General features: G+C 44.4%; 1 protein-coding gene and 1 long non-coding RNA gene across 3 annotated transcripts; both read right to left on the bottom strand.

Moving 5' to 3' along the window:
• Window positions 1–348: 348 nt before the first annotated feature.
• FOXO4 (forkhead box O4) lies at window positions 349–8,299 on the bottom strand. Its single transcript, XM_025466132.3, has 3 exons — window positions 7,396–8,299; window positions 2,152–3,211; window positions 349–1,806 (listed from the first exon to the last, which is right to left on the bottom strand). The coding sequence occupies exons 1-3, from the start codon at window positions 7,855–7,857 to the stop codon at window positions 1,799–1,801; spliced, it is 1,530 nt and encodes a 509-aa protein (XP_025321917.1). The 5' UTR covers window positions 7,858–8,299; the 3' UTR covers window positions 349–1,798.
• A 2,872-nt stretch (window positions 8,300–11,171) lies between these two features.
• On the bottom strand, window positions 11,172–26,867 carry LOC125754632 (uncharacterized). Of its 2 annotated transcripts, none has more exons than XR_007409368.1 (3): window positions 26,780–26,867; window positions 12,778–13,006; window positions 11,172–11,281 (listed from the first exon to the last, which is right to left on the bottom strand). It is a non-coding gene; the product is annotated as an uncharacterized LOC125754632 (long non-coding RNA). The 2 variants fall into 2 exon arrangements; XR_007409369.1 differs by lacking the exon at window positions 26,780–26,867 and adding an exon at window positions 25,455–25,521.
• Between the last annotated feature and the right edge of the window lie 156 nt (window positions 26,868–27,023).

Here is a 27,023-nt window from a genome sequence, read left to right as displayed (position 1 = left end):
AGTGTGCCCCAGGGACTGTGGAGGCTCTCAGGGAGGGTAGGAGTGGCAGGAGAGGACTAGGGTGAGCACATGGGTGAGGGTGAGGTGAAACAGTGAAGTCTTGCACAATGAGCCTTTGGGGGACAGAGTAGGGGGTGGGGTCTTCTCCAGCCAGACTACCCCCCCAAGAGGGGTTTGGTGACAGATTGGCATCTTCCCTCCCCCCCAAGATCCACCAAGTCCCCTTGCTGAAATTCCCCCACCCCTTACTTCTCCACCTCTGAGTAGTCCCTTATGCCAGTCCTCTGCCTCTCCCCCTCCCTTCCCCTTATCCGAGGGGCGGGGCACAGCAAGGCAGCTGAAACTAGAGCTGGTTATAGGCATTTATTGAATTTATTCATTTATTGATTTGACACACTTCCCCACTCCAATCTAGCACATGATACAATCTGGGTAGGCCAGGCGCTGACACAGGAAATGATGGAAACCCACAGCAGGGGCGGGGGAGGGGACAATGCAAAGGGGACTGGGGGAGGGGCTGCTTTGGGGCTGGGGTAGAGAAGGAGCCCCAGATGGCCACCCTGGCAGGTGCCAGTAAACCTGATCCACATTCCCCTCCATCCCTGCTCATTTCCCAGACCCTCAGCCAAGCTCCCCAGCTCCCTCTTCCCTGTTCCACCCCTCCCCCTGCCTGCCACCACACACACTTCCACATAACCCCTGTAGTCAGGCAAGGGGAAGAAGGGCAGCAACAGCTGTCAGGGGCCTGGAACAGGGAGGTCTCTGTGCCTAACTTTACCACCCTAAATCCTTCCCTCCTTTTCTCCCCCCTCCCACCCCCTTCCAGGCCACAAACTAATTCCAGGCCTTCAATGCACTCTCCCACCATAGCACCCCAGCACCACACACTCCCAGACACAAGGTGAAAGAGGGGGCCTGGCTTAGCTTTTTCCTTAGGGAAACTCTAAGCTAGTTCCACACATGCAGATCTTGTTCTAGACATCTCCACATTAGAGTTCTTCCCCTTGCTCAGTATTGCTCTCCACTGCTGCTCCCCTGCCCTCAGCTCTCTGGCAGCCTGGAGCTCTCTCTCCCCCACTTCCCATGCTTCCCCAAGTTATGTCTGTAGTGTTTGCATCATGTCACTATGACAAAGCCTTCAGAAAGAAAGAAAGGAAAAAAGCATTCTCCCCATCACTAGCACCTTACCACTGTTAAAAATCTCTATATTTGTGTTTATATTTCTTTAAAAGTTTATAAAAAGCCTTTCTGTTATCTGCAGCCTTCCAAGGGTGATTTGGCCTGGTGAGCCCCTCAAGTGCTCAGACCTTGGCCCTTCCAAGTCCTTGCCACCCTACCCCACCCCACCCCACTGGCCTAGGGGGCCACTGCGTAAAAATCCCAGGCTCAAGCTAGCCTGGACCAGCTCAGATAAGACTACAAAAGATCCTGCTCCCAAAGGCAGGGGTAAGGCCACTGGTGACTTCACATTTCCAACAGCATTGCCCACCCCTGCTAGAAAACCTAGGGGGTGGGAATGGAGGGAACCAAGGCTGGCTCCCAAGAGGGGGCCTCACCCTCTAATTGGCACAGTGAGAATAAACCCTTTCCCTTTCCCCCACCCCTCTCCCTCCCTCCCCCCACAGTTCCTAAATGGGGCAGCTTTATCTTTATAATTTCCTCAACACCGGTGTGAGCAGACCCCACCCTAGCTCTAAATCGGGGTCCCAAGTTCCCAGAGAGGGGCCAAGGGTAAAGAGTGGATATGGGCACGCCTGGTTCCACCTCTAAAGCAGAGGACAAAGCTTCCAGCCATGGCTCAGGGATCTGTGGGAAGAAGAAATGGAAGACAAGGTAAGAGGCTCATCTGGGATGTGATAACTTTCTGCCCTTAAGGTCCATACCCCTCCCCCCGCCAAAAAAAAAAAAAAAAAGAGAGAGAGAGAGCCCTTCCCCCCTATCATCTCTCCTGTGCTGCTAGGGGTGGGTGTCGCTGAGGGCCTGGAGGTCCCGTCAGGAAACTGTGCCCCTCTAATATGACACCCTCCCTCCAATTCCCCAGGAGCTCCAGCCACCCCCTGTTCTAAAGTGTCCTCTGGCTCAGATCATGGGACTAGCCAGGCACCCAGGAGTGGCTGTAGGTTATTAGATGCGAAGAAGTGCCACATGTACCTGGCTCGAAGTTGAAGTCCAGTCCCTCGCCCCCATCCATGAGGTCACTGATGATGTTATCCACATCACACTCCAGGTTCTCCATATACATGTCAAGATCCAGATCCTGAGGCATTCTGTCTTGGCTTGCGGCTTCAGTAGCAGGTGTGAGCACAGGAGTCCCCAGGGTCTTGGGGACGGGAGCACCTGCCAGGACTGGAGGTGGTGCTATCATAGAGAGGGTGGGAACCAGACTGCTGGGGCCCGGGGCCTCTAGGCGCTTGGGGCAGAGGCCAACTCCTGCAGCCAGCTTACTGGGGGAAGGTATTCCCCCTAGCAACAGAAGTGTTGGAGCCTGGGACAGAATGGGATCTACCTGGGTCATGAGGACATCAGCAGGGGGTGGTGGTGTGTCAGAGGTGAGCAGGGCCTCCAGAGACTGGGAGCTTGCGAAGCACCCTTCTCCTGCTGATAGGGGCCCCTCTGCTGTGCCAAAGAGAGAAGTGCTGTAGGTGTGTAAGGGACCTGCGACCCCAGGATGCTGCAAAGAGAAGCCAGAGAGACTACTCCTGGAGAGCAGGGAATGGGAAGATGTGAGATTGAGCCCATCTAACAGCTCGAGATCTTCATTTAAGGTAGGAGGGACGCCCCCCGCATAGCTGCTGACTGAGGCTGGCACCTCCTCCTCTGCCAGCGCCTCAGACTCTGGCCTCCTGGGGGAGTGCCGAGTGCTGATGGTGCTAGCGTTTGAGCTGCTTCGTGGACGGAAGGTGGTCCACACATCTGCTTCTTCGCGGTTTCGAGAGCAAGGGCTGCCTGACCACTTGGCAAAGTGGCCAACGGGGCTTGCTGGAGTGGCGCCTTCAGATGGAGCTGGCAGCACAGCAGGTTTCTTCTTGGGGGCCTTGCTGCGGCCCCGAAGCAGCTTGCTGCTGCTATCCATGGAGGCTGCCCGGCGGCGGGGGGCCTTGCCACTCTTGCCTCCCTCAGGGTTCAGCATCCACCAAGAGCTCTTGCCAGTAGCCTCGTTGTGAACCTTGATGAACTTGCTGTGCAGGGACAGGTTGTGGCGGATGGAGTTCTGGGGGAGGGGGTCAGAGGCAGCAGGAAAGGGGTATGAGGTACATGCAGGGGAGGTCAGTGGTTAGTAGTCCAGCCTCAAAACATGCTGGGACACAGCAGGGGCATTTCTAGAGACCTGGAGCTACCAGAAACAGGCCAAGGTAGGGGTGGGGATTGGAGCTTGCAAGCGGGGCTGGGTGGGATGGGGGAAGGTGGTGCGGGGTGTTGGGGAGGAGGGTGAGGGGGAACCTATGCTGTTCCCTCCCAATGACAAGATGCTCAGCCTCTGCTCCAGATGTCTCCTCACAAGGGCCTGAGTAACAATCTACTGCAGAGGGCACTGGGCCCCCACTCTGGAAAAACTCCCAGCACTGTACTCCTCCCAGATGTTTGGAGGGGGGTGCTGTCTGGCGCTGGTGGGCATTGGGGAGCCAGACACACTCCTGATTCAGCAAGAACTAGGATTAGGTAGGAAAGAATTCCACAGCTCCAATCTGTTTCTTGAGTGTAGGCTTGGGTGGAATTTACAGGACAGTGGTGTAACATCAGCCTAAGACTGATCCACCCTGTCTTGAGCCAGTTCTCTGAATAGGCTTAGGGGCTGGAACCTCAGCAGAGCTGGTGTCCTGCTCCCCATGGGGCGTTGGAGGTCCTGTTCTCCAGAGGATTTGAAGATCTTCGTTTTTCTGATTCCTCCCAGTCCTTGGACAGATAATGCTCAACTAGGTTCAGGCCAGGCTCCTCGCTGGGCCTCAGAGGCACATTCCCTTATCCTTTCCTCCGTGTACTAAGAAGGATCTCCCTTCTGTAAATTCTGCTAATTCCTCAAGACCAAGCGTTAAGTCCCCTCTTAAGTTCTTCTATTGAGCAGTTGCTTGACTTCTGCAGCTAAATTTATTGTATGGTATTTTTTTTTTTACCTGTTCCACATGATCTTACCCAACCTTTATTGTATTCTTTTTTTTTAAAAAAAGATTTCATTTATTTATTCATGAGAGACACAGAAAGAGAGAGGCAGAGACAGAGGGAGAGGGAGAAGCAGGCTCCCTGCAAGGAGCCTGATGTAGGACTCGATCCTGGGGGGTCATGCCCTGAGCCAAGGCAGATGCTCATGCTCAACCTCTGAGCCACCCAGGTGTCCCCCAACTTCTATTGTATTCTTTACAATTTCATGCAATTAGTCTCATCAAGTATAAGTGCCCATGGTGGCAGACCGTGTTGTCCAGTCAGGCAGCCCCCAATGGTGCCCCCTCAGAGTGCCACACTCCCAGTACTTGATCAATTACCTCTTGTTTTATTGGTGGGTGGCCCCCTTGTGACAACAGTGAGCCTCCCCCTGAGGTTCTATCAGCTGTGGAGTACTTTGGGCATTGGAAGCTCTGTGTTGTGCTTCCCTCTTTTCCTCCCTCTATTCTCCCTTTCTCCCTCACAGCTGATATTCTGTTAGAGATAAATTCCCCCCCAGCCCAGGGGCCCAGGGAGCTGAGATTGGCAGCTTCTTGAGCCCCCAGAGCAGCTTCTTTTTACTGGTTTGCCTCAGGATAGTTACATCATCCTTTTGTGTCCCCCCCCCCCCCACCTCCTTCTCTGTCCTACCTCCTTTCCCCTACTTCTCCTCCGGAATTTATGCCTAAGATCTCCAACCTTAGGGGCATTTGACTTCCCAGGAGCTCTTTAGTGTTTAGAATCTTGGGAGGAGCCCAGAAGGGCTTGGAGCTACTAGGAGGCTGAGGCTCTGACTGGTGCTCCAGATAAGGAGACCCTCTGCCTGGGGAAAGATGCTTAAGTAGCTTCTTGTTCCAGAGCTCTTTAGCCAAAGAACTCCTTGTCTCCCTCGGACCCTTCAGTAACGGCTACTAACCCTGGCTGCATTGGAACTCCTCGTTCCTTCAAGGAAGGACATATGCCCATCTAGACAGTGACTGTCCGGCCTTAGTAACTTTTGGTACTGTGACTTACTTCCTCCCTTTCCGTCTTTTAGCTCTGGGTCTACTGAAAAGGTCCATTCCTTTCTCTACACTCAATTCCCATGGGGCCCATTTGTTTATCCCCTCTTCTTTAGACCTCAGAACTAGTACATAGTACAACCTTATACCTGGAGAGGTCAGTTCCCTAGAAGCCTATAATTCTCTTCCCTGTTGGAAGTGTGTGTGTGTGTGTGTGTGTGTGTATTGGGGGGGTGACTGCTAATTGTTCCCCCAAACAACCTTAACAAAGCTTTCTTATTCTAAGTGAGTGCCACCCCCTGGTGGGGTGGGAGTAGTCTTGGTAATTCACAAGAGGAGCCAGTTCAGACCCTGAGGCTTACCCCTTGCAGTGGGGTGGGTATAAGGGTGGGGTGGGGTGGGAGTGCGAGTAGGGGGATGAAGAGGCCAGGAGGCCCCAAGCTCAGTCTGATCCGGCTTCGTCATCATTCCAATGAAGAAAATTTGGTGTCATGGACTAGCAGAAAGCGTATATGACTTATACTTAGACCTGAGTTCAAGTCCTTGCTTTACTGTTTTAAAGTGAGTTTCCTGAGTTTTTGATAACTTAGTTTCCCACTATGTAAAATGTGGAGTCGCAGGATTGCTGTGAAGAGCCATAAAACAAAAAATTTAAAAACTACTTCGGGATCCCTGGGTGGCGCAGCGGTTTGGCGCCTGCCTTTGGCCCAGGGCTCGATCCTGGAGACCCGGGAACAAATCCCACGTCGGGCTCCCAGTGCATGGAGCCTGCTTCTCCCTCTGCCTGTGTCTCTGCCTCTCTCTCTCTCTCTGTGAGACTATCATAAATAAATAAAAATTAAAAAAAAAACTACTTCATAAACTAAAAATCCTCAAATAAGTGTAAATTATAAGGAGGGACTATACTCCCACAGCATAACAAACAGCTCATGATTATTTCTTCTACCCTGGAAAATGAACCTAAGGAAAAATAAAAAAACAGCTGTGTAGGCTGGGTCCAAGGAGGGGAGCTCTTTATGAGCTGAGACTGTGGCATGGCAGTCTACCCAGAAATAGTGCCAAGGGTCTCAGTCAGCTGTCCTCTTTTCTGTCCTGCCCAACTCCTAGGGAGAGTGCAGATCTGATACCTCAATCTCCTATACCTAGGAGGGGACCCTCTGCTCCTTCAACCCTCTGTACTTCCTTGTATGCTGATCTCACCACCTATGGAGGTTCAAGGTGTCCAGGGGTTGAAGCTCCCCATTTCATAAGTAGAGTCCTATATTCCTCAGGATAAATTTCTAGCAAATCTTTCCTCACAGTTTCTTCATGGAAACCCAAGGGACCTCCCAAGCTTGTGCTCTAGAGTCAGAGCCCGTGGTGTGCCTGGGTGGCACAGCACGTTGAGCGTCTGCCTTCCGCTTGGCCTTGGGTCATGATCCCAGGGTGCTGGGTTTGAGCCCCACATCGGGCTCCCCACTCAGCAGGGAGTCTGCTTCTCCCTCTCCCTCAGCTCCTCCCCCAGCTCATGCTCTCTCTTGCTTTCTCTCTCAAATAAATAAAACCTTAAAAAAATAAAGCCAGAGCCCTATCTTTCTTTCATAACTAATGTTTCTCATCAGTAAATGAAAACTCCCCCCCCAGACTTAGATAGCCCCTTACTCAGGAGAGTTTCCTAGCACTACAGGGTAAACTGAGGTAGGTAGCAGCTCCTGGTCCTTTTTCCCCCTCCTGGTCCATAAGAGCAGCTACCTTACCCCATGAATATCACCTTTTTCATCTATGCCACTTTACCCTCTTTTCTTGGGTAGAGGCATTCTAGAACAGTACCTCTATGCTGAGGTATTGAGAGGCAAGCGGGGAATCCAAGTAATCCCACAGGAATCGGAGAAAAGGTGTTGGGATGGGAGGTGGGGGAGGAGGGAAGGCTAGGTTCATGTGGGGAATCCACACAGTTCCTGCTGTACATAGGATAAAGACTTCTCTGTGGGAATAAGTGTCTGGGGCAGCCCAAGCCAAAGTGCTGGGAGTGTTGAGCAGTGAGCAGAGAATTCGATTTTCTCCAAGGCAAGGACAGTGTCTTATTCATCTACAATCCTCCAACATCAAGCTCTGAGCATGGCATATACTATGTCTTAAGTAAATGTTTGTGTAATTGATGATTAAAGGTGGATCTCTGGGGTGGGTGCGGAAAAGGCCCCCCCAGAATGGCAGTAAGGAGGCTAGGGGGCCCAGGGGGCAGAAGGTATTGGGACAGAGGTAAGGGGGTCATAGTTACCTTCCATCCTGCTGAGCTGTTGCTGTCACCCTTGTCCTTGAAGTAGGGCACAGTGCGGACCATCCACTCATAGATCTGGGCGAGTGTCAGCCGCTTCTCTGGGGCGCTTTCAATGGCCTGGCTGATGAGTTCTGCATATGACTGATTTCCCCAGGCATTCCGGCGGGAGCCTCCCTTCCGAGGACCTGTTACAGCCCCCAGGATCCCGGGCTGGGGGCCCCCTGCCGGCTCTGGGAGCTGGGAGGGCAACAGGGTCGGCTCTGAGCGCCCCTCCGGGTGTACCTTCTCCCCCAAACCTGGCTCCACCTCGGGCGGCTCGAGTGGCTCAGACGGCTCAGTAGTGAGCTCTGGTCGGGGAAGGGGCCAGGTACAGGAGCGGGGACGGCTCTGGGGTTCGAAGTCGGGATCGAGGTCTATGATCGCGGCAGCCTCTGTGGCTGAATTCTCATTCCTCGGATCCATACGTGGAGTTGGACCGCCGCCGCTCAGCGTTCAGAGGAGCCTGCCACCGTCCCTTGCGATGCCTCCCCCCAGGGGGGAAGCACCGAGGGCCAGGAGGCACATTCCTGCCAGTCCTCAGAAAGTCTCGAACTTCCCCCTAGACCCAGGACGCTAGCCCCCAAGCTGTCCCTTCTTCACAGTTCTCTGATACTCTTCTCGACTGCAAGCGGACAGCCTCGGAGCTCTCTCTGAGACACCACCTGTAACCTCCGCCTAGCGAAGACACTTTTTCTCCAACCTCTCAGCTTCCTGCTCTTTTAAACCTGAGGCATGGTATCCCCTCATACATTGCGCTCCCATCACGGAACGTCTCCTTAGCCGCAGTTCCCTCCCCCTTTTAAGTTGCTGCCCCCCGGACACTCCTCCCAAATTTCCTCCACCCGGATCACTGCCCTCCCCCACGCCCCGCTCCCCGCGTCACTTGCCCCTCCCCTAGCTGCCCCTCCCCCCGCCTCTTCCCTGCCCTCCACTCTTATTAGGGCCCACGTCCCGGTGGCCCCCGCGTCTCTGTTTCCCGCACTAATTTCCCTATCAACCCCCCCACCCCCGGGTTCCCTTTTTGTTTTGCTCCGAGCAGCAGCCCCCGCCTGACGTCTCTGTTTACCACTCGCCAGAGCAGCCATCTGCGCACGCGCCTGGAGAGCCAGTTGGGAAACCGAGTTTTTCAGCCTGCCACCCTGGTAGGCCCGAGGGACTACATTTCCCGTCCTACTTGGCGGCCTGGCGCCCGAGTAGGGCGGCTGGAGAGCGGCGTGGCAGGATATAGGGAGGTGGAACTTTAATCATTAGAGGTCGTCGCGGACTTTTTCTTTTCTTTAAAGTTATTTTCCTCCTTTTCCCCCTTTCCCGCCTCCTCCTGGGTGACTCCGGGTCGCCTAGGTGACCATGTTGAGAAGTGCTAGACCTTTCTCTCTTTCGGAGGACCGAGGGCAGGAGGGAAAAACGCGGTCTCTACAAGAAGCAGAAAACCGAGAGGCAATAAGCCAAGAACGGACTAGAAAATAGGCTGTATGCATGTTTGGGAGTTGGGTGAATGGCTTGTGTAACATAAACAAATGCTGGTGATAGTGTCTCCTCTATCCCCCTCAAGCCCCCATTTGCAATTCACGGTGACATTGTGATCGCTGACCAGTTTTCTCCACTGGCTTTTCTGGCGTCCCCTCAAATATTGATATTCTCCAGGTTGCCTTCTTGGGCGGTTTCACTTCTCATTCAACAGGTCCCAAACTGGACGCATTATCTGCTCTTGCACCCACACCCCTCTACTCTGGCTACCCGTATCTCTGAATTTGGTTAACAGTTGTCCTGATCTACCCAGTCTTCCAAGCTAGACTTCCTTTCACCTTTTCATCTCTTTAATTTCTCGCATCCAGATCCCAGTTCCAGACCTTATTTATCACTGGATTAAATTGCGATATCATCTTAATAGGACCTCCTGCCATGAGTCTTTTCCCCCCTGTGGTTTATGTTACCATGCTGCCAACAAAATTACCTTTTTAAATTTATTTTTATTTTTTTTCCTTTCTTTTTTTTAAACAAAACAAAACACAGTTACCCTTCTAAGAAACACTCCTGGTAACAGTAGCTAAAATGTATGGAGCACTTATGTGTGCCCAGCGCTGTGCTGTGCTGATTGCTTTACAAACATTAGCTCCTTTACTCCTCAAATCAAACCTGTAAGGTACGTATCGCTATCAACCCCATTTTATACGTGAAGACACCAATGTTCAGAGATTCAGTGACATGCCCAGAGATTCAGTGACATGCCCAGAGTCACAACTAGGAGGCAGAACTGGGATCATATCACTTATATGTGACCAGAGAGAGAATTTCCCTGCTTAAAACATCCTTTGATTTCCCCTATTGCCTATGTGATAAAGTTCAAACTCTCTAGTAAAGTACACACCTGTCTTCAGGTTAGGGCCACTTCCCACCTCTCCTGCTTCATCTTTCACGGCGCACACTAAGTTCCAATCAGTTGGAGTTTTGTACTATTTCCCAGGAAATGCCACGCTCTTTTCTACCTTTCCCTCTACTTCCTGGGATGTCCTCCCTCTCATCATCCCATCCCCAAGTCTCTTAAACTCCTGAAAACTCCTATTCAGCCTCCCTTGTTCCCCTTAGGTGTAGTTCTCCCTTTTCTGCACTTTGTGCAGGCTTGTGTTGTATTGCACAAACCATAGTGTATTGTAATGATTTCTTTACTTGTGTGTCCCTTCCACTAAGCTGAACTCCTTGAGGAAAGAGGCACAGTTTACATATCTCTGTGACTCTAGCCTGGGGTTGCACTCGAGAAATTCTGGTAGAATGAATGGGATCAGGAATTGAATGACGTTACATTTGTACATTGGACAACTTTTAAATAAATGTGTCATGGGTACTTTCTGTCTGGCCAGGTCTCAATTTTCCTGTTAGACAGCAAACTCCCAGAGGCAGAAACTATAATTTAACTTGTCTGTATAATGCCTAGCATTATGCCATTTGCAGTGTTGCTTGATATGTGTTAATGTGACGACAAGATCTTCTTCCTGTCTGGAAGGATAGCTCTACAACTCGGCATTTTTCAGAGGTGGCAGGATGCTGGGCCTTCAAGGTAGTATTAGTCTGCTCATGGTAGCATAACCATCTTGGTTCTACACATTCCTGCCTCCCTGTCCTCCTAAATGCATGTGTGCTCCATCCGTCATGTAGAAGGTAAATAGAAGACCATGTATGCCTACCCGAGGTCCGGACTAGAGAGATAGGACATAGTTGCTCACAATGTCTGCAAACATTTCCTACATATGCTTCTTCCTCCTGCAGCACAGCCTGGAGTGCATGGTATGTGCTGCGTGAGTGGTGAATCTGATACAGGAGAGAGCCTGGTGAGCACCAGGTCACAAGAAGCTGTCTTCGAACTGAAACAGGTGTGGTGACAGATCATGCGGAGCTTCTGAGAAAGGGAAATGGCAGGGTGGGGCAGGCACCTGTCTTGGCTTGAATTATATCCTACATTGTCTCCCTTGTTCATTTCTTTCAAAAGGTCCACCTCTCCACCAACTCATGTCCATCATCTCCTTAAGTTTCCAATTCAAAGCTCAAAACTTAACGTGCTCTTGGAAACTTTCCCTGACGAGCCCAACCTGACAGGTCACTTATCTGCTTTATGTCTCTTGAACCTCTATGAACACAGTTTGTATTCTTTAATTTTGTGCTTGTAGTTACATAGCTTTTTGTTTTACAACGGCATGTTGTCTCTCCAACTAGATGATAAAACTCCAAAATCAATCAACAAATATTTATTGAGTGTTTATTGTTGAGATGAGCACATATCTTGAAATTCTGGAAAGATGAAAATGACCGTAACCCAGAGGACCAGATGATTTAGGAGGATGAGTTAAAGGATCTGTGGAATGATAAAAACACCGCTACTTTAAAACACATATCTGGAGATGTCAAGGTTATTCACCTTATTACTGTGGGAACGTTAGAATATATGTTAGTCAAGGGATAGGGTTGCAAGGCAGCCTTGAAAAATAAAAAAGACATTGGTCAGGAAAGAGGACTAACAGGAGGCCCCCCTAAAACCACTTTAGTAACAAATTATGAACAGATATGGAAGGATATGGACGGGGTAGGAGGGCAGGCCTTTTCCCCAATTGCAGCCCCAGAGTTCACAGGCTCAGCTGGCTCCCCATTCCCAACTTGTTTTTTTCCTCTTCGAGTTCTCTTTCACTGCCACCACCCACTTTTTTACCTGGGTGCCACCCCCCCAACCCTGCTGCCAAATTGGCTTTATTAATTTGAATTGGGATAGATATTTCTCCACTCTTTTCTTACCCTCCCCAACTCTGAAAAATCACACACACACACACACACACACACACACACACCCCTAGAGTTTGTATAGGAGTTTTTGCTAGTAACTACAGGGAAAGATGAAAGGGTTAACAGAAATAACAATGAGAAAGTTGGAGGAATCTCAGGAAGCACCACCTCTACTTGTATCTGGTCTTCACAGACATGTATGGAATGTACATAGCTTTAGTAGTCCTCTTCCTAAGTCCTTCTTTATGTGCTCTGTGAAAGATTTCTCATCCTTCTCTTAGAAGCCAGTCCTGTCCTCCTGTCATTGTTTTTAAGAATCTTCTCCATTAACACACCTTTCTTAAGAGCCTACTATTTTCCAGACACAGGCTAGGTGTTTTTATATGAAGTGGACCCCAGACTAAAGTCTTTGAGTTTAGCCCCAAGTAGATTTGAGTTGCTACCACTACTAAATTCAAGGCAGCTTTCGGTTCTTTCTGGACCCTGAAAGTTAGTCCAATACAGTGAAAAGAGAGCTAGCTGGCATCGGGAGATGTGAGACCTTGTCATAGCACTGTCCCTAACTAGTTGAATCATGAGAATAATTACACTACCATCAAAAAGTAACATTTACTGAGCTTTTATTATGTGTTAGGTACTGTGCTAAGTGCTTTATGTGGATTATCTGATCCAATCCACACAAGAAGCATGCGAGTTAAATGGTATATTTTCCTTTCACCGAGGAAAATGAGACTTGGAGAAGATAAAGGCATCTACTTATCGTCCAGTGTTACTAACTGACAGAGCAGAGGGACAAATCCAGGCATTCTGACTCCAGAGCCTGCACAAGTCAATTTGTCTCTTCTGGCTTTGGTTTCTGCAGTTGTAAATGAGCACATTGTATTAGATGATAGCTAATGTCTGTCCTAACTCTGAAATCCCATACGCTGTGATTTCCAATCTGGGCACAAGACCCCAGATTGCCCTTCTGGCCTTAAGCTTCCCTGGGCTTACGCTTCACACCCATGCAATTCTGTTCTGGCCCCCCACTGAAGGAATAGGGCCACAAAGCTTCATCTCAGGTTTTGGGCTTACCCGAACTGACTTTCCAGCTTTGTTTTTAACTCTTCCTGCAGGCCTCAATGGTTCTAAGCTTTGAAAGTCCTACTGGTGGGGAACTTGGGTGGATCAGTTGGTTAAGTGGCTGCCTTTGGCTCAGGTCATGATCCCGAGGTTCTGGAGCCTAGTCCCACATGGGGATCCCTGCTCCATGGGGAGCCTGCTTCTCCCTCTGCCTGCCGCTCCTTCTGCTTGTGTTCTCTCTCTGTCAAATAGATAAATAAAATCTTTATAAAAAAAAGTCCTACTGGCATGATATTTACCAGGGTTATCAACCAGATGAGTTTCCAATTTAGGAAAACATGCTCTACTTTTATTTAATTTTTTCCATGCTTATATTTTAAAGTTACATGAAAGGAGCAGGATGTGATACTTTACATGCTATATACTTACAATTTTGTTTAAAACACAATTGAGAAAAAATAGGAAGAAATGCCAAAAAAGTGTTAACAGCAGTTATCTTTTTTCTTTTTGCTTCCTTATATATTTCCAATTTATTATTATTGTGCATAACTTTTAAAATGGGAAAAATGCTTCATATTTTGCCACTTCCTATAAGGGATTTGGGGCACTTTACTGAAAAAAAAAAGATTTCAAATATCACGAGATTATAGAAATGGAATGTGAGAGGCATATGGAAAGGATGGAGGAGCTAATGTGCAATGACCAACGTTAAGTACATCTTTTGGGGCAACCAGGGGATGGGGGAACATAGTAATTCTTGTTGTCAGAAAGACACATAGCAACTCCTCAAGAGGGACAGAGATTTTCCTGTCACTAAATTCTTTTTTCTCCCAGGTGAATAGACAGGACTACAGCAAACAAAAATTTTGGAAAAAACATTAAAAAAAAATTTTGGAAAAAACATTTAGAATCCCATTGCCCTCATACAATTTTTGTATTTGCCTATCAGCTCTCAGTCTTCATCCACAGACACAAATAATTTTACATGGCTGCAATTAGAGTCTATATACCATAATGTGTTCTTGTTTTTTCAATGAACATGTCATAAACACGCTTTCATATTTAGTCTTCCAGAATTATAATTTTTAACAGCTACATAATGGTTCATTGCTGGCATTAAATTCCATAAGAAATTTCTCATGCGAGATTAACATAAAGGACAATGTCCTCAGTAACAGTTTCATAACACACACAGAAGAGATTTTCATATTACTTGCTTGTAACTACCCTGACTAAAAGCCAAGGGTGTAACATTAAAGCATTTCTGCAGGGGCTGAGCTAATATGGTTCAGGCATGTAACCTTCTGGTGCTTTAACTTGATCTGAGGACACAACTTAAAATGCCACCTAAAGGAGTGGATGGATAGAATGTCCCTGTCCCTTACAATATATTCCATAAATATCTCTTCTCACAGCCAGCCTTTTGACAGGACCTCAGAAGCTGACTACACTTCTCTGGTGAAGGCCAGAAGTGTTGGTATGCTCTGTTGTCAATTGAGGCAGGATCCATATGTTTTGGAGGCCAGATGAACAGGTGGTTGGGTGACAGGGTTTACATTCTAACTTGAAAGCTGAAAAGCCTGCCCAGTGTTGTTGCCTGAATGGATGTTTACCTCACATCACCTTGGAGGTAGGGTGCAGGTGAAGCCAGATTTTTTGGCAGGCAGCAGGTTTTGGATGTGAGTTCCATGCCACAGAGGAGGGATTTTTGATTTGAACAATTTTCAGTCTGTAACCAGTCAGGTGGCCTGGGCATAAGGCCTAAGAAGGGAAGTCTCATAAATATTCCAATGGAACCTCTGGTTTTAGGAACCGTAGGGTCCCAGCATGCCTGGCAGTATGAATTTGCTGCAGAATGAGGTTTTATATTAACAAATTGAATTTTGGAGACTGCCACCAAGGACAATTTTTTTTTACATAAATAATGTTGAGCTGTTATTTCTGGCTCTAATTATGTACCAGAGCCAGTTGCCTCTTAAGAGCTACACCTGACATGTGATAATACTATGTCTGCAGCATAAAGGTGTACTTGTTTTGTATTTTAAAATCTTTATTGTCTTAACATTACAGCCACAAGACAAAAAACTTGTTAAAAACAGAAAAATAGGATAAAATAATTACCCAGGATCCTACCATGTCAACACGATTATCATTAGAGTTTTGTGTACTTCCCTTATTTTTTCCATGACCATATTTTTACATATTTACATTTTGCATACAAATTCATGTTCTGTTTTAATAATTGTAATTACACAAGTTATATATGAATATGTTTTCCTTTAAAAATTTAGAACATTACAGGGGTGCCTGGCTGGTTGTCAGTAGAGCATGGGAATCTCCATCTTGGGGTTGTAAGTTTGAGCTCCATATTGCATGTAGAAATTACTTAAAATCTCCAAAAAAATTTTAGAACATTAAGGAAAGAGTTAAAAGTCCCTGTGATCCCTTATTCCATTTACCCTTACCCCTTCCTGAAGTTAACACTGTCATGAGTTTCATATGTATTCTTCCGGATCTTAAAAAAATACATAAGAGTAGGAAAAATGTCATATTGTTTTGTGTGCAGTAGATGGTTATGTTCGGCAACTGGCTTTTTTCACACGACAAAAGTTTTTGAGATTTATTTATTGATACATGTAGCTCATTCCCTTTAACTGTTGTATGATATTCCATTTAATGAATATGCCACATTTATTTAGCCATGCTCTAAAGGAGAATTCTCATCTGTGTGTGTGTGTTTGTGTGTGTGTGAAGAGAGCTAACAAGTTTGCTGAACTGCCTCAACTTCCCTAGTTATTCTGAGCATATCAATGCAAAGCGACAACTTGAACTAAGAAAAAAATAAGTCATTTACATGAAGACACAGAGATACTCCGTCCCCAAGTATCACCATTCTGTGAGCCTAGATTCACAATGCTGTCCAGCATAACTCTCCATGATGATGGAAATGTTCTGTATCTGCACTGTCCAACATGGTAGCTTATTAAATGAAATGTGGCCAGGAAACTGAGGAGCTGAGTTTTAATTTTACTTTAATTTAAACTTGGTCACATGTGGCTAGTGGGGACTGTATTGGATGGTACAAGACTCTTGTATAGGATAATGGAAGCCACAATCTTTTATACTACAAATGACATGATCAGGGGCTCTAAGACAATTGTGTCCAAAGGCCAATGGATGATGCTAAGATCTTGTATTGGTCCTTTTACATGTCCTTCTTTTAAGGGTAAGTCTCCTTGTTCCTAGTTCCCAGATGGGTTAAAAGATGGATTATCAGAAAAGACAAGGTTGCCAGAAAGCCTGTGTTTCTGGGAATGATGATAGTCAACCCAAACTATGTAGAAATTCATTTCTGATCTCAACACCCTCACTTTAATAAGCTAAAATACCCTATCAGTCATCTCACTAGCCCAGTAAAAGCTTCAAAAATGACTGAAGTGTATACAAGATCATTAGAATAGTACAGAAATCTTACAAAAATGGTCTTGGCTATGAGCCAGCATTGTTCAGTTAGTTGAACTGTGTATTGTAAATGGGGTTTAGACCCAGAGAGAACTGATCTACTTTCTTGTTTTTCATAAATGCCTCTGGGATACCCTGAATTCCCATCCAGATCTCCTTTATCACCCAGAAGGTTCCTGACTGTCCCACAGAGCTTGCTAAATCTATAGCTCACATAGATAGGCACGTGGTTATGCAATTTGCTCCCAGAGTAGGCTCCAGAATGTCCAGATCTAGCGTCTAGCTGATCTTCCCTGGCAGCATCAGGCAGATATGACAGCACGTGTGGGCTGAAGAAATACACAGCCCAACCCTGGAAGGAATAGTGGGGGCACAGAGCACAAATACACAAACTTCTTAATAAGCACAATAATAAAATAACATGAAAAATATGCTATCTCTGCCTGTCCTAAAAATCCAGGACTAACTCCTCTTTTTTATATGGATGCCAATGTATGAAAGTATACCTATCCTCTTGTTTTTTCCCTTCCCCCTTCTGTTCCTGTTCTTTTATGTTTACTTTCTCTGATCTCTTTGCTTAGTCTCTTTCTCCTGCCTCTGGCAGCTTCCACTGTTGATCCCCTTTCTGCTTTTCCTGAGGCCAGTCTTATAGCATCCTTCAATAAGGTCATGCACACAGTTAATCTGCAAGTGGTATCAGGCCATTAAGATATAAGTTAAAGAGAAAGAAGGCTTAAACATAGTCCTGTTTTCCTTGTTATTGTGGTCTGGTGTACCTCCCTTTAGACTTTCTTTTAGAAGTTGCTATAGAAGTAATGCATGTTTATTCAAGAAAACTTGTAAAATACAGAGAAAAATATTTGGATGGAACTCATAGTTCCATCACCCAATGAAAAAACTATAGTAATGTTTGCTCTATTTCTTTCCAGTGTTATTTTTCCTTCTATATACATTTTTTAAAGTAAAATCTACCGCCAGTGTGGGGCTTGAACTCATGACCGCAAGATCAAGAGTTGCATGCTCTATTGAGCCAGGGGCCTCTGTTCTATGTAGATTTTTTTTAAAAGAAATTGCATATAATAACACTATATGTATAATTTTGTATTTTGGGTTTCTCCCCCACTTAGCATATAAGGATGTTTTCAAATTATCACACAGGTTGATAAATATACTTTTCAAATCTATATAATATTTTATCAATTGGATGTACCATGGTTTAATCTTTCCATATTGCTAGCCATTTATCTTGAAGTAGTATTAAAATGAGGACTTTCACAAGCATTAGATTGTCCATTTAATTAAGTGTTAAGTGCATTTAGATTGTCCTCAAACAGTAACTGCCCATGTTAATCATGGGCTAATGATAGTTTAATGAAAGCTGCAGTTTTTCAGAGAACAGTATGTTTCCCTGTAAAGTTTGAGAGTATAGTCATAGTGAATCTTATACTAGTGTCAAGACCTTTCTCTCCATGATGACAGCCCCAGGTGGTTAGAAAGAAGAAACTACTTTGGAATCAGATGTTTTCTCTTTTATTCAATAAATACTGATTGAGGGCCTATTACAGAAAAGCAAAATGTTTGCCCTCATGAAGCGTATTGTCTAGTGGAGTTCACAGGCAATTAAACAATCAATTACAGACAGCAGGATAAATACTGAGGTTGGGGAACTACGAGGAGCTATAGGTGTATAAACGAGGGGCATCTAACTTGTACTTGGGAGATCAGGACGGATTCTATGAGGCAAGCTGAATCTAGGGAGGAGACTTGGACAGGGATTGTGTGTTCCAGACACAGGGACCCCCCCCGAATAAAGGCTTGCAAGCATGAGAGAGACTCTCTTTTACCTAAAGATGTCTTTATTTTGCCTTTATTCAGTAAAAGAATATTTTTACTGAACATAGAATTCTGGTTGAAAGTGATTTTCCCCCCAAGAAATTGACAGATGTTTTCTACTGTCTTCTAGCATCCATTATTTCTGAGGAGCAGTCCGTTGCTACTGGAATTGTTATAATGATTATGTCCATTGCTATTGGAACCATTATAATGATTATGTACCTTTTTCTCTCTTTCACTGCTTTCAAGATTTTCTCTTGATCTTTGGTCACCAGCAGCTTGATTAGGTTACACATAGGTGCAGTTTTCTTCATATTCATCCTGTTTGGGCTTTGTTGAGCTTGAACCTGTAAGTGTGTGTGTGTGTGTGTGTGTGTGTGTATTTGTTTGTTTTTCCAAATTTGGGAAGTGTTAAACCATGATTTCTTCTAATAATGTTTCTGAACCCATTCTCTCTTTCCTCTTCTTCAGGGACTCTAATTATACACATTTGAGACCTTTTATATTGTCCTGCAGGTCTGCAAGCCTCCGTGCACTTTTCTCAAATCCTCTTTCATCTTCAAGTCAGATGCTTTTTATTACTATATCTTCAAGTTCACTAACTCCTTCCTCTGTTATCTAACTCAGCTTTTAAGTCCATCTAGTTATTTTTTTTATTTCAGATATTGTGTTTTTAAGTAATAGAATTTCCATTTAGTTCTTTTTTATATTTTCTATTTTTCCACTCAGGTTTCCTATCTTTTCCTTCATCACTGGGATATTTTTCTCTCTTCATCATGCATCATCATTTCAGGGTTAGCTTCCATTAATTGTCTTTTCCCTAAGAATGGGTCACATTTTCCTGCTTCTTTATATATTGAGTAATTTTGTAGGGTTTCCAAGACTTAGTGAATGTTATGTTGTAAAGACTCTGATTCTGTTATATTCCTCTGAAGAGTGTGGCTGTATTTGTTTCAGCAGGCAATTAGCTTGGTTAGATTCTAACTGAAAATTCTGCCTGCCTGTCATGGGTAGCCACTCAAATCTGTTATGTTTGTTTTAGTTGTAGATGGAAGTAGCTTCGAGCCTGTCCTATCTATGCATGCATGGTTCAGGATAAGTCTTGGGAAGAATTCATCCAGATAATTTAGGTTTCCCTTTCTCAGGATATCTTCCTGAAATACACCCTCACTTCCTAGAAATTGTGGTTGCCCCAGGCCCAGTCTTTTGGTTCTCAAGGCTAGAAAGATGAGGGTTTCCTAATGTAGTTTTAGTGGTATGGCTGGTGACTGCTGTCTGCCCTTAGGCTAAAGCCATAAAAATGGAAATCTTGTCCAATGCTGTTCCCTTGTTCCAACCTCCTTCCAATAACTGCCTGCTTTTGTTCACTGCCTGGAACTTTCAGGGATGTGTGTGTGTGTATGTTTAATTCAGAGTTTATAGTTGCTATCTGTTGAGAGTTTACTCCATCAAACTAAGAATGGAATCTGTGAGAGATACTTAGATAAGCTTACTTCATATTTTGGGAGGAAAATCATAGCCCTCAACTTCTCTCTTTTTCACCTTAACATTTCTCTAAACTATCACTCATCTTCTCCTCTTCAGAGAAAAAAGGGGTAACTTGTTTGCTTTTTCCCTTTTTCCTATCATCTCCTGTTTTTGGCAGGAACTACAATTCATCCATCTATTCAGGTTTTTAAAAAATATTTTATTTATTTATTCATGAGAGACACAGAAAGAGAGACAGAGACACAGGCAGAGGGAGAAGCAGGCTCCATGCAGGGAGCCCGACGTAGGACTCGATTCCGGGTGTCCAGGATCATGCTCTGGACTGAAGGCGGCGCTAAACTGCTGAGCCACCGGGGCTACCCTCTATTCAGTTATTCAACAAATATGCATTAAGCCAGGCATTGTGCCAGGCATTATGGGGAACAAAAGTAAAAATAGAACCTACTTCACTAAGACAGTTTTCTTTAGGGTTATCATGGGTCTGCCTTCTTAATTACCAGATTAAATGTATCTCAGTCTTATCCTCTCCAACTTCATTGCTCCATCCTCCATTGACTCTGGTGACCAGCCTTTCTTTACAACTCCCTTCTTTGGGGAGCCCTGGGTGGCGCAGCGGTTTGGCGCCTGCCTTTGGCCCAGGGCGTGATCCTGGAGACCCGGATCGAATCCCACATCGGGCTCCTGGTGCATGGAGCCTGCTTCTCCCTCTGCCTATGTCTCTGCCTCTCTCTCTCTCTCTCTCTGTGACTATCATAAATAAATTAAAAAAACATATATCTTTAAAAAAAAAAAAACAACTCCCTTCTTTGTCTTCCAGTTCTTCCACCTCATTGATTTCTTCTCTCATTTTCTAGGTAGAGGAATTCTCAAAGACTTTGTCCTTGGTGCCTTTCTTCTCTTGTCCTTGGCAGTCTTACTCAATCTTAGTGTTTCAACTGCAATACACAAGCATGCCAAGACTCCTAAATCTCTATCTTCAGCCCTGACCTCTCTCCTGAGATCAAGACTTGAATTTCAGCTATTTGTCTCCACCTGGTTGCCTAACAATCATATTAAACTGCACGTAGTCAAAAATACAACTCATTATACAGCCCCCGAAACTACTCTTCCTCCTGTTTTTCCTATATACATTAATTCCTGATATTGGAAGCATATAATTAAATGAGAGTTGGATCAGGGCTGGATGGGAAGTTTGATCATAGGGAGAGCTCTAATATCTCTTCCAATTCTATGATTCTATTATGTTCCCAGCACAGTGCTATATATTTCCTTTGAAGAGCTTACAATTGAATTGGGGGAGACAACAAGTGAGTGATCACTAGTCCTGACTTCAAATGCAGCAGGAATTCAGAGAAGGGAGATAGTATGCATTGAGCTAATAAGAGAAGACTAATCTAAATTCTTCAAAGGTAGAAGCTGCGTTCCTTTATTTCATTTCTATCCCCACAGTACCATTCTCTAGACACTGTAGAAACTCCATGAAGACTTCTTGAGTGATTTTGTAATCACTGCTAATGTTTACTGAGTACACATTAAGTGCATAGTTCTTCACTAAATGGTGCATGGGTTAACCAAGATTTGATACAGACTGAGATTTTTCAATCATTCTGTCAAACAACAAATATTTACCATGTCTATTATTTGCAACATACTGTATTAGGTATTATGGGAGATGCAAGATGCAAGAGAAATAGAAGTTTTAGTCTCTTCTGTTAGGGAGTTTACAGTATGGTTGGTAAGATGAGACAAAAATACACAAAAGGCTAATTAAGAATGGGAGTCAGAGCCAAATGAATTACTGACAATAAGTCTGTAAAGTTTTTAAAATTTACTGTAGACTGGACAAGTATGGAGGCTTTATGGAGGAGGTGGGACCTGCACTTGGCTTTGAATGATGGGCAGGAATTAAACAGGCTTGAAATTCTCATAGTTATTAAGAAAACAATTTAACACAAAAGGTTTCAGGCTAAAGACGAAACAGATGAAGAACGACATCTAGGCAGGAGTAAGCAGCTTACACCAGAATGTTATTGGGCAGTTGTTAGTGACATTCTACCCCTTCCCACCATATGTACTTCTTTGCTTTCTCTCCTTTTTCCTCTTCTAACTTTTTTTCATTATTTCCTTTGTAGTAACATACAGGGTTAAAAGAATCTCCTTTGAGAGTCTGGTTAAAAACCTAGGCCCCCAAACCAGGCTGTCTGGGTTCAAATCCCAGCTTTATCATTTATTAGCTGTGTGATTTGGGGCAAATTGCTTAATTTGTGTATCACCAATAAAATGAGGATATAAAAATAGCACCTATGCCATAGGCTTGTTTTAAGGATTAGTGGAGTTAAAATATCTAAAGTACTTAAGAGTGCCTGGAATTTGGTGAAGTGTTCGATGAATGTTAGCTTTTATTAAGGGAAGAAGGCTGAGTAACTGCAACATGATTATCTTTCCAGGTCTTACTAGATAAATCATTAGGTAATTAACAAACATCTGTAGGGAAGCTGGAGGATGAACCCATGTCAGCTAGAGTTAGGTCTTTGGCGACCCTGCATAAACCTGTATAGATGCTCACATACTTAGGCCACATCACTTTTTCCCAAATTGCCCTCACCCCTAGGTGATCCAGAGATTTTAGTAAAATAAATACCGTTGCCAAATTAAGTAGACAAGCTGGGTATTTAAAGGCCACTTCATCAACATAGGAAGGGAACCGACAACTTTCAGAAAGGATTTAAAGTAGAGACTTAGCCCTAGGGAGGTGCCAGGTGAAATTAGGGTTAAATGAACTTCAGGAAGGGGAGAAGTCAGTAATGGTAGTAGGCAGCTAGATAGGTGTGTATGGAAAGAAAGCAGGGTTCTACAGCAAGGCAGCTAAACCCTGGATCCATATTCCCTGGAGTAGAGGTTTTACGTCATGAGTGCAGCTCTCTGCTCTCTGGTTTTCCTCATAGCGCTACCTCTTTTACACTCAGATTTTCCCACTACTCCCTCCTTGCAATTCCACACCCTTGCTCCCAAGAACACAAAGCCCCCGAATTATAAGGGCTTTTGATTTTCCATTTCCTCGGGACAGTCTGAATAAAGACTAGAGAGGATTTCTTGTCAGTACAATTGCATAACACCAAGTTGGAGATTGTGCAATCCCCTTTTGGAAAAATTTATGAGCAGGAAGATGGATAGGTGTTTAAGGTATAGTATTCCTCATGGGCAGGAATGAGATGAACTAATGAGATTCCTTCCAATGTGAGGATCCCAAATCTCTGTCTTTTGCTACCTCGATCCCCCGGACTCCTTTTGGCAAAGAATGAGCACGGTCAAAGAAACCAATAGAGAGAAAAATGGGTATTGCTCACATTGAATTTTGAAGTCATCTGTTTGCCAAGAGATTTGACTGGATTTTTTTTTTTTGGTGTGATAATTGAGGCACAGGATAACTGTGCCTTGTTCAACATCACTTGGTAAATGTGAAGCTCTGTGCCTCTCACAAAAAGCAAAAAATTGCGTGTGTGTGTGAGTGTGCTTGCGTGCCAGCTGGTAACAGCTGTTATCTGTTATTACTGCAAAGGATTTAATTAGCCCAGTACCTTCTACTCTACTCTCCCCCCATCAAATCTTTCTCTCTTTTTTATTAAAGACTATGTATTTACTTCTCATTATGAATTTAACTTGTACAATTCTCCTAGGGCTATTTGATTTTAAGCCTTACCTGCATATTCAACTTTCTACTTTCTATGAAAGCCCTCTCCCCCAGCTGTTAAACATACTCAAGACTCTTCTCTTTTTAAACAAACCCTTTTTCGACAGCACATTGCCCTCTAGCTACCACATTTCTTTATTGGGCCAGCTTCTCAAAAGAATAGTCTCTACTAAATGTTTCCACTTCTCCAGCTCTGATCAGATTCTCAGTCCCCTGCCATCTGGATTCTACCTCCTGTGCTCCACTGAAACTGCTCTCATTTAAGCAATTGTCAAATTTAATGGACAGCTCCCAGGCCTTATATTATTTGACTGTTAACACTGTATTAAACACTGTTAACTATGTACTGGCTTGCTCCTTTTGGAAAATTTCTTATCTCTCCCCTTCAGATCAGTATTGTCTCCTGGTTCTCTTTCTACCTCTCAGACTACTTCTTCCCAGTCCCCTTCACAAGCTTCTCTTCTGTGCCTACCCTTTAATGTTTTTCCCAAATGGGAAAATTTTTTTCTGATTAAAAAAAGAATATATGTTCATTATGTAAAAATCATACCCTTTAGAAAATTATAAATAAAAACATAAATTCCAACTGAATCCTCACCACACAGAGGTAACCATTACTGGGATTTTTGATTTATAGCCTTCCAGTCTTCAAAAATTATTATACATATCATATCCAGTAATACAAATGGTATCACATTACAATATATTCTACCAGGTTTTTTTTGTTTTTTTTTGTTTTTTTTTTTGTTTTTTGCTTTTTCGTGGGCATCATTCCATGTCATTGGATATAAAACATCATTTTAAATGGATACAAAAGAGAACCCTGAATTTGGCCATATAGAAAAGACTGTATTTTACGCAGGAAGTGACTGAGATAAAAAGTCTATAAAACCTAGGACCCACTTACTCCTGTGTGAGACTCTCCATATTAAGACCATTTACAAGTTAGAAAAAAATAGCTACAAAAATTCCATTGCATAAAATGAACAACTATTTACTCTTTTTTTTATGATAGGCACACAGTGAGAGAGAGAGAGAGGCAGAGACACAGGCAGAGGGAGAAGCAGGCTCCATGCACCAGGAGCCCGACGTGGGATTCGATCCCGGGTCTCCAGGATCGCGCCCTGGGCCAAAGGCAGGCGCTAAACCGCTGCGCCACCCAGGGATCCCTATTTACTCTTTTTAAAAAGACTTTATTTATTTATTCATGAAAGACAGAGAGAGAGAGACGGAGCAGACTCCACGCCAGGAGCCTGATGTGGGACTCACACCCTGAGCCAAAGGCAGGCGCTAAACCGCTGAGCCACCCAGGGATCCCCTATTGTTTACTCTTAAAGACAAGCTCCATATACCGGTATCTTTAGGTGACTGATTATTTTCTCAGGATAAATGATTGGACGTGAAATTTTTGAGTCAATAGTTTCAGTAAATAACACTGACAAAAATTTAAATACAAAAGTACCTGAACATAAATGCGATAAAAATGAAAAACAACTCTCCCTGCCGTCCCTGACTCTTGTTCTCAGAGACAACCAGTATTACAAGTTTCTTGAGGTCAAAGGTTTTTTTGAAAATATATACTGCCAATTTGCCTCCCAGAAAAACCGCACAGGTTTATATTCTCATCAACACTGCCTGGTTTCACCAATTTTAAAATCTTCTGTCCTTGACTCTTCACATTTTTCTTTGTCCATTATATGCTAATGACTCCCAAATCTCTCTCTCTAACCTTGATCCCACCCTCAAGCTGCAGACCAGTATTTCCAGCTGCCTGCTGGACATCTCAACCACAGTGTCCTACAGACATCCCAGATTTTTCTAAACTGAACTTCTGGTCTTCCCTCTGAAACTTACTCTTCTTTCTGCAATTTCAATTTTGATTGGTGGTACCACAGCATCCACCCAGTTACCTAGATCAGAAAACTAGGAGTCATTTTCAATTTCTTTCCTTTCTCCTCAAATAGTAATAATAGCTAATAGTTAACTGAACACTTACTGGTCACACATATTTTGTTTCATTTAATTCTCACAAAAGCCCCAGAGGTGGCTTTTAGTCTCATCATTTCTATTTTACAGATGAGGAAAACTGGATAACTTGCTCAAGGCCATACAGCTAGGAAGCAGGGATTTAAACCCAGAGCATCCTAAGTCCATAGTTCACACGCCTAAGCCCTAAACTATACTACCACCGTACTTACTCAGACACGAGTTTTACCTATTTTCTCAATATCAGTCCTTTCTTTTTCTTCACTCCCACCATCACCACCTGATTCCAAGTCATATTGTCGATACTCTCATAATTAGTCTCATTCAATTCAAATACACATTCCATGTTGCCTGGAAACAATCCTTCTAACACACAAATACGATTGTGTTTTTTTTTCTGTTGGAAATCCTTCAGTGTAGGGATGCCTGGGTGGTTCAGTCAGTTAAGTCAAGCCTCTGCTTTTGGCTCAGGTCTTGATCCCAGGGTGCCTGCTCAGCAGGAAGTCTGATTGTCCTTGTCCCTCTGCCCCTCCCCCATCATGTGCAGCTCTCTCTTAAAAATAAATAAATAAATAAATAATAAACTCTTTTAAAAAAGCCTTCAATGGATCCCTATCACCTACTTTGTAAAGCCAGAGATCCTTTGCTTCATTCTTAATGACACTGACACTTTATGATCCTGGGGAAGGATCACCCCTGTCCCCAGCCAGCCTACCTCTCTAAGCACTTTCTTTACACAATCTGAATTGGTGACAACTGCCTAAAAATATGCTGTTTCTTATCAGGATGACTTTGCATATGCTATTCCCTCTGCAAGAAGTTGACTTTTCCCATTTCCACTTCTATTTATCCTTTATATCTTTTCAGGTCTGTCAAACTCAGACATTTCTTCCTCCTGAAAGCCTTTCCTAATTCCTTCCATTATTCATGTCCTATGTCCTGCTTTGAATATTCACTTATTTTGTATTTGTCATTAGTTTTATTGACTTGTCTCCCATTCTTTCAATAAAGAATGTTAACTCTTTGAGGGCAGAGACTCCTTTATTCAACTGTAGGTCTTTAGTGTTTAGCATGGTTCCTGGCACATGAGTTGTTGCTTAGTAGGTATCAGTTAAATTGAATTAAATAACTTAACTGTGAAATTATAGGGCCTGGTACTCTGTTGAAAGGGTTTCAGGCATCAGTGACATGGGAAATAGCAGAACAGGCAGTGTAGGGAGGAGAAAGAATGACCTAAAAACACCAGCCTTAATGTGGGGCACTACCCCTTAATGCGGGCCATATGTAAATTAGTGACATAAATATCAATATGTCCATAGATATTTTCTCATTTAGACATGTATTCTATCTCTGCTATGGGCTGCAAACAGCCTCTGAGCAGTGTCAAGTACGGAGTTCTGCAGTGTAGAGATAGAAGATATGAAATAAATGTCCTCATTTTGCTAAAAAATATAGTATCTTAGTACACTTGGGGTTAGCTTTATGTGGTAACAAGTGGAGGATGAAGATATGCCCCAATTTTCCTGAAAAGTGAGAATGAGCAATCACATTTACCCCATTCTGGCTGCTTCCCTGGCACCATACTGCTGAATGGTCAGTTGCGTGTGGAATGAACTGAAACCTCCAGGGGCACAGGTGGCAGGGCTGCGTTCTAGATTCTTAGTATTATCGTTGGAACCCCACTCTCTGAGAGTACCCTTCTATTTTCGCGCAAAACCCTGACTTATTAAGGTCACGGGGCTTCGGCCTATCACTGCAAGGTCCCGGTTTGCGAGGCAGTGCCCGCTGCCGATAGATA

This window comes from Canis lupus, chromosome X (assembly GCF_003254725.2).
Source record: "Canis lupus dingo isolate Sandy chromosome X, ASM325472v2, whole genome shotgun sequence".
Classification (NCBI taxonomy): Eukaryota; Metazoa; Chordata; class Mammalia; order Carnivora; family Canidae; genus Canis; species Canis lupus.
The sequence above is the reverse complement of the archived record's forward strand: the minus strand, read 5'-3'. Positions and strand labels throughout refer to the sequence as shown.